The sequence below is a fragment of the Apus apus genome, chromosome 23 (genome assembly GCF_020740795.1).
Source record: "Apus apus isolate bApuApu2 chromosome 23, bApuApu2.pri.cur, whole genome shotgun sequence".
NCBI classification, from domain to species: Eukaryota; Metazoa; Chordata; class Aves; order Apodiformes; family Apodidae; genus Apus; species Apus apus.
In genome coordinates, this window is record NC_067304.1 from 2198506 (window position 1) to 2210788 (window position 12283).

A 12283-nucleotide genomic window follows, 5' to 3' on the forward strand; every position below is an offset into this window, starting at 1 on the left:
AGATGAGTCACAGAGGGTGTGTGTCCCACCAAGGTCTCCCTCTAGCTTCCCTTCAGCACTTGAGTGTACCCAGTGAATGTGCTGGTTGGGACAATCCCCCCACTCCCCACCCTGCCCAGTCAGACCATGTCCCAGCTTTTAAAACCTACCTGTGTGTTTCAGAGCACTTTGCCTGTGAGCTGGGACAGGGACTCCTGCTCACCCAACATCCCAGGGGCTGTAAAGCTGCTCTGAAATCACACCAACCAGGTGCTCTTGGTGCTACCTGAGGGCTCAGGGGGCAGAGATGCAGAGGGGTCATTTCCCTCCTGGAAAGCTGGGCTGTCACCCCTCAGCTGGGCACGAGGGTCATGGTTTAAAGCTGGGTTCCAAAAGCAGGGGTTGTTAACCACTGCTCTCAATCAGTCCTGAACTCAGGGTAGCTGAAAAGGAGAAGGGAGTATTATCCCCTGTTTCAGTACCAGGAAATCAGCATCCCCTATGGGAGCCAAGCTGCCAGTTTCTAGTGACTTCTTGGGTTTTTTTTGGGTTTTCTCCCTCCCCACTGGCATTACAAACACAAATTCCCCCGAGGTGGCTCTACAGATCCCAGCCTCAACCTCCCTTGGCAACTCCCTGGAGAGCTTTCTAGGGTTTGTTTTCCTGGGAGTTTGGAGCCTTTACCTTCCCCTGCTAAGGCTTCTTGCTGTAATGGTCTGGCAGAGGAGCTGGTTTGGCTGGATCAAAGCACCTCCCTTCCCTCTGGGCTGACCTTCCCAGCTTTCTAGCAGCAAATCCCACTCAGAGGCATGGGAACACCCTGAGCAAGAGGAAGCAGGAGAGTGTCCCCCTACTAGAGATGGAGCCCCACAAACTCCAGCCTCTCCAAAGTCATCCCCCTGCTTTGAAGACCCCCCCTGTGTTCACATCAGTGATGCTGCTCCAGGGATTGAAACTTCCAGGATTTGCCCAATCCCAGGCTCAGTGATCCACGTTTAACCCCATGGCCTCCAAGGGAACCAAGAGCTTTCCAGGCTGAGGCCATTTCAGTGGGTGCACAGAGAGCTTTTCCTTCCTGCAAACCAAACTTTCATCCCCTTTGTACATTTTTTATGTGGAATTCTGTATTCTCCTCTTCAGGAAACTCCTCCTTTAAAGGATGGATTTACTGTCCTGCTGAGTGAAACAAGGGAGATGCTGGACTTCCCCTTTGCTTTGGAGATTCAGACAAATGACAGGTGATTTATTTTTAGCATTTTCTCTTTGTCTACAGGGAGGGGAGGCACATTCTAAAGGCTCAGGGGTGCTGGGAAGTGAAGCTATATTTGCCTAAAAGACTGTTTCAATATCAGTTCAGTGGTGGATTTAAAAGGAAAAAAAAAAAGAATGTAAATATGCACTTGAAGCAGAATTTTATGGAGGGTCATAATTTAATATATTGCAAACTTTGTAAATACTTGGGAAAAGCCTGTAAAGTGTGTAAATAAATGAGATTTGTATGTAAGAAGAATTAAAAAAAAAGAAGTTTCTACTTTTTTGCAATTAAAGACAAGTGTTAATGCAGCTTTGCTCCTTTCCTGATTGGTTTCCTTTTTGGTGTTGCATGTTGGGCCATTGAGGGGTTATTTAACCCTTCTTAGGGCCCTTTTTCTAAGTGGAAATGTCATTTCAAGTGAGAAGTCAGGAGAGTTTTGTTTGGGAAATGTGAAAAGAAACACTTTGGCAAAACGTTGTCGGTTTTATCCTGGTTCCCTCAACAAAGTTGATGCAGCAGCTCTGCCTGTCCCTCCCTTCTTCCCAATAATCTCTGTCCTTCCTTTATAATTCAGCTGATTTCAGCCAAGCTGTGAGGGGTAGAAGACAATGAGGTCCTCCAGAGGTCATAAAAACAGGCAAGTAGAGGAGAGAAAGATCCCAGGACAGCGTGGCTTGTTAGAAACCCTGCTTGAAGACCCTCAAGACGTGAGTCAGTAGAAACCCAGGTTTCCTTGGCTCTGCTGTGGGAAGTTGTGCCTTTCTGGAGGCCACCAGCCTTGAGCTGGGTCTGGGGTGTCCCATCAGGTGTCCACCATGCAGCTCCTGGCTCCTGCAGAGAGGTCTGTGGTTCCCCAGGGTGGAGGGGCTGGAGCCAGCAGAGGGAACAGCCACATTCCTCCGCGCTTACCTCATGCTGCTGGACACCAGCAGCTCCAGGGTGGGGTCTGGAGCTCGTGCTGCTCATCTCCAGGGTTCAGATGTTGGCTCCAGAAAGAGCTGTCGGGGCAGGTTGGGGAGTTGAGAACTGGCCCAGCAGCCCTGGCCAGCAGCCACTCCTGACTTTGCCCAGCGCAGGGGCTGTTCCTCGTGGTTCCCCAGGAGCCACGTGCCCTGGCTGGGACTCCTCCAGGACTCTTCTCCTCCTGTGTCCCATTTTCCTTAATCCCTGGTGCTGTGCTATCTCCTGCCAGGCTTAGTCAGGGTGCTGTAGTGCCAGGGGGCTCCATGGAGCTTGGCTCTTCATCTCCCCATCACGTTTGCAGAGACCAGGAGGTGCCTGGGGGTCTTCTCAGTGCAAGGAGGCCACAGGGAACTGCCTCCAGGAGCTGGAGCCAGAGTTGATCCTTTCTAGATGTTTCTCTAGAGCTGCTGAGGTGTCTCGTGATGGAGACAGGTTTGCCTTCACCCAGATTCCAGGCCTGCAGGTCACCTTAGCAATAAATGAGAACCTCTGGTTTGAGTTGAGGATAACGTGGTGAGATGTTGGCCTCAGAGCCTGCTTGCAGAAATCAAGAGCACGGTAGATCCTGGACCTGATGAAGGAGAGGGTTAATATGCAGAGGTAAGAGATTTGGGGGGCAGTAGGAGAGCTCTTGAGAGGTGATCATTGTGGTCCAAAGCTGAAGGAATTACAGGAAAGCATTCCCTGGGGAGCTGGGAGGGGAGGCAGAGCCAACAGCATGTGAGTAACTTGGCTCTGCTGGCCAGAGCTGCCCACCCTGCTCCTTCCCAACAGCCTGTGGTCCCCAAAGGCAGCTCCTGGAGCAGAGCCAGGCTGGTTGCACAATCACAGATGGGGAGGAAGAGGCTGCAGGCAGGCTGGGGGGGGCTCTGCCAGCCCCTCTCCATGGCCAGGCCACTCAGGACACCTGATGTTGAGTCCTCCAGGTGCCTGGCAGGGCAGGGAGCAGAGGCTGTCCAAGCAGAGCACGGGGCAGGGTGTTCCAGCCAGCCCTGAAGGCAGCTGGAGGATCTCAGCTCCCTTATTTTGGGGGGGACCATTTCAGCTTTCTATCTTGTTCTTCCTCTCCTGCCCACCCTTGTCCTGATGGCACAGGGAAGGGGGGCATCAACCCTCTGGCAAACCCCATTCCCAGCAGGCTGGGGAAGCCCCAGGAGGGTGTTCCCAGCTGCTTCCCCCCCCAGCACTGGGCAGGATGGGGTGGGCTCTGGCTCCCAGCTGGGGAGTTCCTGCACCATGAGCTGTTCTCAGCAGTTACATCTTGTTGCCTTCATTCCCAGACACAGCTGGTTCCAGGGACAGGGCAGGATCCTGGTGTAAAACAGGGCTCTGCTGGTTGCTGGGAGAGAACAGGGAGAGGAGGTGGGAGAGAGGACCCGTAACTGGGGGCTGAGGGGATGTCTGAGGTTTGGAGCAGCAGAATCTGGGATGAAAGTGCCAACCCAGGGATTATGAATCAGGGAGAGAGGGGCTGACTTGGGGGGTGGACCCTGCACACTCTCTGGCACCAGCCCCACTGCTGCTCCCCCATCAGGGCCAGTATGTGAGCTGGGTGTGTACCTCGTGGCTCCCAAACTCTAATAAATACACTTCCTCCCCAATTTTCAAGCTGTTGGGTGTTCCTTGCTTTTTGGGAGGTGCTTTAAATCCTCCTGCCAGAGCCGTGGGCTGCTAAGAGCAGAAGCTGGGGCTGCACGATGCTGAGCTCAGGTCTTCCTTCTGTGCTCCTCTTGCTCACAGCACTGGAGCTGAGCTGGTCCCTGAGTGATGAAGAGAAGAAAATCATCTTGGATGAGCATAATAAATACCGTTCCCAGGTCTCTCCTCCTGCTGTGGATATGCTGAGGATGGTAAGTGGATTTTATTGCAGGGGAATTTTGGAGGGTGTTTGTGTAACGGGAGCCTTGATCTTCATGCCAGGAGGGATCAGGGTTTTCTTAGGGGAGGCAGAGCAAAAGGGTTGGAAAATGGAGGGGTTTTCTAAATTGCCTCTAAAGAAATGAGTTTCTTTTCACCTATTGAGTTGGTTTTGATTGGTTTTGGAAGTTCCTGAGTGTGATCTGAGTGCCCTGATGCCCTGCGTGGGTGCCGTGCAGCTCTTGCTCCCAGGAGTCCCTTCTGGAGCAACTTGGGGAGGAAAAGCAGGAGAGACACTGTCCCAGGCTGTGGGGAATCCTGCTGTGTGGGGCATTTGCAGGGGAGTGGGCTCCAGTTATTGGTCATCCAGTTATCTGGGCTTTCCTTCACTCTCCTGATCCCCACCACAACCTATGCATGGTTGGGGGATCTCCCATTTTGCTTGGGGAAACTGAGTCAGGTGTCCACCACCACATCTGGCTGCAGTGGGTACAAAACCCAAGCTTTTGAGCTGGTGCTGCTTTTTGTTTTGCTCAGACCCTTGATTAAAATGTGGCTGTCAGGTTTTCCCTTGCACCACACGTGATGTTTTCTCACTGTTTGCTCCACTTGTGGAGGAGGAGAACTGTTTCTCAAGGACAGCTGGAGGGTCTTTGGGTCATGGTGGGCTTGGAGGAGACCCCTCTGGCCCAAAAGTTGCCCAGGCTGAATTTTAAACCTTTGTGGGCTGGTAAATGGGAGGTGACTGAGCAAATGAAGCAAAAAACCCACCATCTTCAGGCAGAGGAGGTGACTTCAAACCCGAAGGGGACAGAGCCAGAACCATAAGCACCATGATCCTATGGACACCCACTCAAGGCACAGAAAACTGAGAGAATTAGGGCTTTGGAGTCAAAAAAAAACACCTGAGGGAAACAGTTTCTCAAGGTCCTTAAGCCAGCAGCAGTTCTGAACCAGTGGCTGCTGCTCCTGCATGAAGCTCTGATGGCAGCTCCTGTGCTTTGAGGTGCTCCCCTCACAGCAGGGATGGTTCCTGCTTCAACACACAACACCTGGAGCCAAAGGCATGATTTTATTGTATAGAGATAGATAGATAGATTTAAGAACAACCAATGTTTAGCTTGCAGCAGCCCTGACAATCTCTTGGGAGAGTTTTTTCCACGGGCTGTGTCTTCTCCTCCGTTCACCGTGCCTGGCTGAGGTCACCCCGTGCTGCTGGTTGGGTCTGGTTGCTGTGGAAATAGTTGAGGAGGTGAGGACACGTGGCCTGAAGCCACTTCTCTTTTTCAATGGAGCCAAGTCCTGCAGGTGCCAGTCCCTGCTCCTGGAGCCCAGCCCCATGCCAGCAGGGGCTGTGATCCCCAATATGGGCTTTCCAGCCGTTGCTCTTGGAGCTGTGGTTGGGAGGTCACCCAACCTTCTGTGCCCCCATCATGGATATTTTGGTGTTTCCTTCCCTTTGGTCCTTCAGCACTGCTGCTCAGGGCTCCAGCCACATCCCCTCTACAGCCCAGTGGTGATGTGTCCTGCAGGAGGGCTGTGCCCTGTCCCCCTTTGGATCCAGCCCTGGCTCTGGTGGGGAAGGTCCTCCCCTTAGGACTCTCCATTAGCTGGGCTGCCTTCCAGCAGAAGCAAAGCTGCTGCCTCCACCAAATGGTGCAAGGATGGTCCAAAAGAGCTGTAGTGTGTAGGGTTCCACGTGTGCCTCCCTGTGAGAGAACCTCTCCCCCTGCACACCAAGGTGAGGGACCAGCAGGGACCACAGCTGGTGTGCTCAGCTGGCCAAGGGGCCACTGTCTCTCCAGAAGGAGCTCTCAGCAGGAGCCATCTGGCCACATCTGGGATCCAGGCACAGAGGTGATGTTTCCCAGGAGCACGTGTGCTCCCCAGCTCTGTGCAGCTGCTGGGGGAGATGTCTCCTGCTCAAAGAGGGGTGTCCCCAGGCCCCCCTCCTGTGGGACCCAGGTGAGTCTCCTCCCTTCCTCCATCTAACTCCCTGGGTTCTCCACGCTGAGGTGAGGATGGTCCATGATGATGTTGGAGATGCACCAGCCAAGGCTGTGAAAGTCCTGCTGACCCACCAGCCTTCTCCTGTTTGATCTGAGGTTTGGGTTGTGCTGGGACTGAGGAGTTTCCCTCTCCTGAGGACCATGTTGGGTAGGGATTTGAACTGGGAAATGTGGCCAGAGAGCCCAGGGGTCCATGACACGTGTCCTTGTGCCTGTTGGAGAGCCCGGTGTCCCTCCCTGGGTGCTGACACTGAGCTCCTTCCAGACCTGGGACGTGGAGCTGGAGGCCTTTGCCCAAGCCTATGCAGAGAAGTGCATCTGGGACCACAACAAGGAGAGGGGCCGACGGGGGGAAAACCTCTTTGCAATGGCTCCAACCCTGGACCTGGAGTTTGCTGTGGAAGATTGGAATGCTGAGGAGAAATACTACAACCTGTCAACTTCCACCTGTGTCCCTGGGCAGATGTGTGGCCACTACACCCAGGTACCAGGGGTGGAGGGCTGGGGTTGGTGGGAAAGGAGCTGTACCAGAGCCCCAGCTCCTCCCAGAGTCCTTCCAAAGGGATGGGGAACCAGGTGGGGATTACAGTGACACAGGGAGACCTGGGCATGGTGCCAGCCATGACCAGCCTTTTGGAGAAGACCTTTTCTTTTTAAACAAGCTCTGCAGCCCATTTTGGGGGGGTGCCAGCTTGCCTTGGGTAGAGGTACAAGCTTGGGTGGGAGTGAGGAGGAGCAGAGATGGTGGTGGGTAAATATGAGGATGGATGGATGGATGGATGGATGGATGGATGGATGGATGGATGGATGGAGGGAGGGAGGGAGGGATAGGGGGTTCCAGGAGCAAAGCAGATGGTGATGCTCTTCTTGGGTGGACTAGGAAAGCTGCAGCATGTGGATATGTGGATGGGAAGGTGGTCCAGAGATGGACAAGGGGCATGAATAGAAGGCGACCTACAGGAAAGCTGGGGAGGGACTTGGGATAAGGGCTTGTGGTGAGAGGACAAGGGGGAATGGAGTAAAACTGGAAGAGACAGATTGAGGTTGGACATGAGGAGGAAATTCTTTGGTGTGAGGGTGGTGAGACCCTGGCCCAGGTTGCCCAGGGAAGCTGTGGCTGCCCCATCCCTGGCAGTGTTGAAGGGCAGGTTGGATGAGGCTTGGAGCAGCCTGGGCTGGTGGGAGGTGTCCCTGCCCATGTAGGGGGGTGGGACTGGGTGATCTTGAAGGTCCCTTCCAACCCAAACCACTCTGGGATTCTATGAATTCTAAAGCCAAGTGGGGTTGTGGGATCTGGGGGACACACCAAGAGATGAGGGGGACACTGGTGTGATGCCAGAGCAGCCTTCAAGGCCAGGAGACATCAGGGCATCTGCAGACCCCCAGTCACCACTCCCTGGTCTTTGCCTTAGGTGGTCTGGGCAAGCACACATCAGATTGGCTGTGGGTCCAAGTTCTGTGAGAAGATTGATGGGCTGGACACAGAGGACATGTACCTGCTTGTCTGCAACTATTACCCCCCGTAAGTCCCACATCTGACGTGGTTTGGTGCTTCTGGGTGGGGCTTCTGTGCTGGAAATGTCCTTCCTTCAGCCCCCACAGCAGAGCAGGATCTGGCCTTGGTCACAAAGAAAAGCCAGAGAAGGTCTTTGTTCTCTTGGGCTGGTCACAAAGGAAGGAAGGGGTGTCTGGTGATCCTCCCCCCTGAGTGTGATCCCTGGGGTCTGGTTCAGCTGGTGGCAGGGCCTGGGCAGGGAATTCCAGCCACCAAGATGTGCCCAAGGCTGGTGCTGCAGAAGCTGAGGGCACAACCAGCAGGTCCCTGCTCTGTGCCTGGTTCTTCCCCACCTGGGATGGAGAAGTCCATTTGTCCCAGCAGGAAGGGTTGGACGTGGGAGGAGAGGCAGGTGCCCACTTCCAAAGCCCTGGGACTCCCCTTGGGGACCACTTGCTTGGAGCTGCTGAGACCAGCAATAGCAGCTGGTCACTGCAGACCTTCTCTGGGGTCTTGAACTGAAGGGAGATGAGCTTACCTGCCCAAATGCCCATTGACTGCTCTGCAGGGTGGGGAAGGACCTGGTCCATGGGCTTGTCTCCTCTGGCTTTAGCAGCCTTGGGGTCAGACTGTTGAGTAGATGGCACTGGTGGCCTGTGCCAGGAGACCAGGACCTGTTTTTCACATTGATCCTGAGTTCTGTCCTGGCTGGGATATTCCAGTTGAAGCAGCCCCCTCTTTGGGATGGGGGTTCCTCCTTCTCCTCATGCTTTCTTCTTCTTGGCATCTTCTGTTCCAGGGGCAACATGAAGGGCCGAAAGCCCTACAAGGAGGGACCTTCATGCTCTCAGTGCCCTGAGGACAGAGTCTGTGTCAACTCCTTGTGTGGTAAGTGAAGCAAAGTTGTCCCTTGACAGGGACTCAGATCCCTGGGTTGGGGGCCAAGCTCTGAATCACCCTCCTGGAGCTACCAGGAAGCAGTTCCAGGGCTGGACCATGGTGTCCACGTCCATACCCATGTCCAAAACCCATGTCCATGGCATCAGGTGTGGTGGCAGTCCCTAAGGACAGGTCAGCTGCCTCCAGCTGAGGAGGATCAGACCAAGACCTTGTACCCCCTTAGCCAGCAATTGTTGCCCCATGAGGATGCTCCTTGAGGGGCCTGAGGTGGTGTGAGGGAGATGAGATGTCTCTAGATTGGGGAGGTACCTCAAAGGGGTTTGCTGCTGTTTCAGGCCCCCCCACTGATCTCTGCTGGCAGGGGATCCCTTGAGGTGAGCTGACCCCAGCTCTAACCCATGGCACTTTTCATCTCTTACCAGAACCCCTTGTAGAAGAGACCACTCCAGCCTCTGTGACAGCAAAGGCAAGCCCATCCACCCCAACCACAGCCAAACCAGAACCCACCACAGCCAAACCAGAGCCCACCACAGCCAAACCAGAGCCCACCACAGCCAAACCAGAGCCCACCACAGCCAAACCAGAGCCCACCACAGCCAAGCCAGAACCCACCACAGCCAAACCAGTGCCCACCACAGCCAAGCCAGAGCCCACCACAGCCAAGCCAGAACCCACCACAGCCAAGCCAGAACCCACCACAGCCAAGCCAGAGCCCACCACAGCCAAACCAGAGCCCACCACAGCCAAACCAGAGCCCACCACAGCCAAGCCAGTGCCCACCACAGCCAAGCCAGTGCCCACCACAACCCCAGCCAAACCAGAACCCTCAACACCAGAACCCACCACAACCAAGACAAGAACCCCAACCACATTCCCAACTACAGCCAAGCCACCACTCACAACTATGGTGCCCACCACAGCCAAGCCAAAACCCACCACACCAGCAGCCACCCCAGCCATGGCCAAGCCAAAGCCCACCATGCTGGCAACCACCACACCAAAACCCACCACAGCAACTGCTGCCACTAAGCCAACACCCACTGCACCAAAGCCCACCACAGCCACCACACCAAAACCCACCACAACCACCACTACAGCCAAGCCAACACCCACCACACCAAAACCCACCACCACTATGGCCAAACCAACATCCATCCCATCAAAACCCATCACAACCACCACTACAGCCAAACCAACACCCACCACACCAAAGCCCACCACAACAACAGCCAAACCAACACCCACCACACCAAAACCCACCACCCCTATGGCCAAACCAACATCCATCCCATCAAAACCCATCACAACCACCACTACCACCAAGCCAACACCCACCACACCAAAACCCACAACTGTGGCTAAGCCAAAACCTGCCACAACAGCCAAACCAACACCCTCCACACCAAAACCCACCACAACAGCCAAACCAACACCCTCTACACCAAACCCCACCACAACCACAACAGCCAAACCAACACCTACCACACCAAAACCCACCACAACAACAGCCCAACCAACACCCACCACACCAAAACCCACCACAACAGCCAAACCAACACCCTCCACACCAAACCCCACCACAACCACAACAGCCCAACCAACACCCACCACACCAAAACCCACCACAACAGCCAAACCAACACCCTCCACACCAAACCCCACCACAACCACAACAGCCAAAGCAACACCCACCACACCAAAACCCACCACAACAGCCAAACCAACACCCACCACACCAAACCCCACAACTGTGGCTAAGCCAAAGCCTGCCATAGGTACAGCCAAGCCAACACCCACCACACCAGCACCTACCACCACTACAGCCAAGCCAACACCTGCTGCTACATCAGCAAAGCCAAAACCCACCACGACACCACCAGCACCTACCACAACAGCAAAGACACAACCAAAACCTGCCACAACCACGAAGCCAGAGCCCACTGAACCAGCACCACCCAGTCCTACTGAGGCAACTGGGCTGACTCTTTCCTTGGAGCCCACATTAGACCTGGATTATACAGCATCTCCAGAAGTAGACACTGGAGAGCCTCTTAGCCCCTTAACTACAGAGGATCCCACCTTAGCAGAGAGCATGGCCATGGCCTTCAGCCCCAGGTCAGCCCCAGAGACCATTAGAGGTGTCAAAGAGGATGGGAAAGAGACATCAGCCCTTTCCAGCCCATCCCCATCCCTCAGCCAAAATGTTCCAGAGATCAAGTTAGGTTTCAATAAAGCTGAGCTCATGACCCCCTCCAAGTCAGTGGTCTTCAGCCCTGAAGAACCCACCTTCTTGCGCTTAACATCGTCCTCCAAAGAAAGGAAAGGGCAGAGTCCTGCTTTCCAGACCTCCCTCTCAGGTAAGCTGGTTGTGGATGCTGTCCTGGCATGGACACTGGGACATTCTGTGATCCCCAAGCAGCACGGGGAGTGCTTGGGAGGAACCAGTATCAGACTGGTCCTCTGGATCCTCCTCTGGTGTGTGGCACCAGCCCTGCTCCTCACTCCTCCCTCTAACTCAGCCAGGTGAGATGTCTGAAGCATGTCCTGCCTGCAGCCTGCTCCTCACTAACCCACCAGCCACCACCTTCACTGGTCCCTGCACAGCTCCCCTGCACCTCTCCGTGCTTTGCTGCCCATCCCTGATGGACCTGCATGAGTGGGAGTTCCTCTTTTGCCCAGATTTCTCCTCTAACTCCATCTTCTCCCAGCAGGTGCCCTGGACACTGAAGAACTGGAGACAAACTCAGCCCAGACAAGCATGGATCAGCCCGTGGCTGGAGCCCCCTGTACCTGCTTGGGGCTTTCACTCTTCCTCCTGCCCAGTGTCATCCTGGTGGGTCTTCTACTTTGAATGGTCTTTCTCAGCTGTCCCTGCACCAGTCACCAAGACTTCCTTCAACACTGGTTGTTCCACAACCCTGGTAGGCTTGGGAGACACCACGGACAATTCAGGTTGTCACACTCTCTTCTTCTGCTCCAGCCCTGAGGAGCCAAGGGCAGCTGGCAGTCCCATGGGAACCTGGTCCCCTTCCTGAGGAGACCCAAGGGCAGGAAGGTGTCTGCCAGAATGCTGGTGACCTTGGATGCTTCTCCTTTCTTCCCAGGCAGCCTGGACTTCTGGTCTGTTTCCAAACTGGAAGGGGTGAGCTACCCCACCCCGCCGTGTGGCTGGCGGGTCCTGCCACACCGTGTCCCCAGGGAAAGCAGAATCACCTGGAAACCCGAGGGGCAACGAGCCATGGTCTGGGGTTTGTCTGTAGAGGAGATGTGGTTGGGTTGGTCTTGGGCAGGACAGGTTTCCAACACAAGTGCTCTCTCTCCCCTCCTGACGTGTCTGTCTCCATTTTGACAAGTTTCGTCTTCTTGCCCAGAAACTGTGGTTTGTATTTCCCCCCTCACCCCCCCAGAGAGTATTTCTGTTTCCCTCCTGGTTCAGGTGTAGCTACAGCCAGAACTACCCCTTCCTCCTGCTCACCCCTCTGCAGCCCTTGTCCCCTCCCTGCTCCCTCAGTTAGTCCTTTGCCACCACTTCACTCAACGCCTGTGCCTGACCCCTCTGCACGCACAGAAGAAAAACCTTCACCCCAAAGAGGGGTTCCCAGCTCCTCCCCCTCAGCTTCCCCCCTGCATGGCTTCCTCCTCGCTGTAACTTCAGTGTCATTGGATTTCAGTACAGATCCCAGCTGACACCTCTTGTGTGTGTGGTGGAACCTGGGCCAGGAGAAACAAGTCATCCCGTGGGGTGGGACAACTTGAGCTCCGGAGAGCCAGGAGAACCATGTTCCTGGTGGTTCCAGGACTTGTTGGAGAACAGCTTTTGTTGTC

At 54.9% G+C, this 12283-nt stretch overlaps 1 protein-coding gene across 2 annotated transcripts; it reads left to right on the forward strand.

Moving 5' to 3' along the window:
- Positions 1–3304: 3304 nt before the first annotated feature.
- PI16 (peptidase inhibitor 16) lies at positions 3305–11475 on the forward strand. Of its 2 annotated transcripts, none has more exons than XM_051639173.1 (6): positions 3305–4047; positions 6329–6547; positions 7476–7585; positions 8358–8446; positions 8881–10815; positions 11167–11475. In XM_051639173.1, the coding sequence occupies exons 1-6, from the start codon at positions 3895–3897 to the stop codon at positions 11307–11309; spliced, it is 2649 nt and encodes an 882-aa protein (XP_051495133.1). In that variant the 5' UTR covers positions 3305–3894; the 3' UTR covers positions 11310–11475. The 2 variants fall into 2 exon arrangements, with proteins under 2 accessions (XP_051495133.1, XP_051495134.1); XM_051639174.1 differs by having other exon boundaries at positions 11170–11475.
- Positions 11476–12283: the final 808 nt, after the last annotated feature.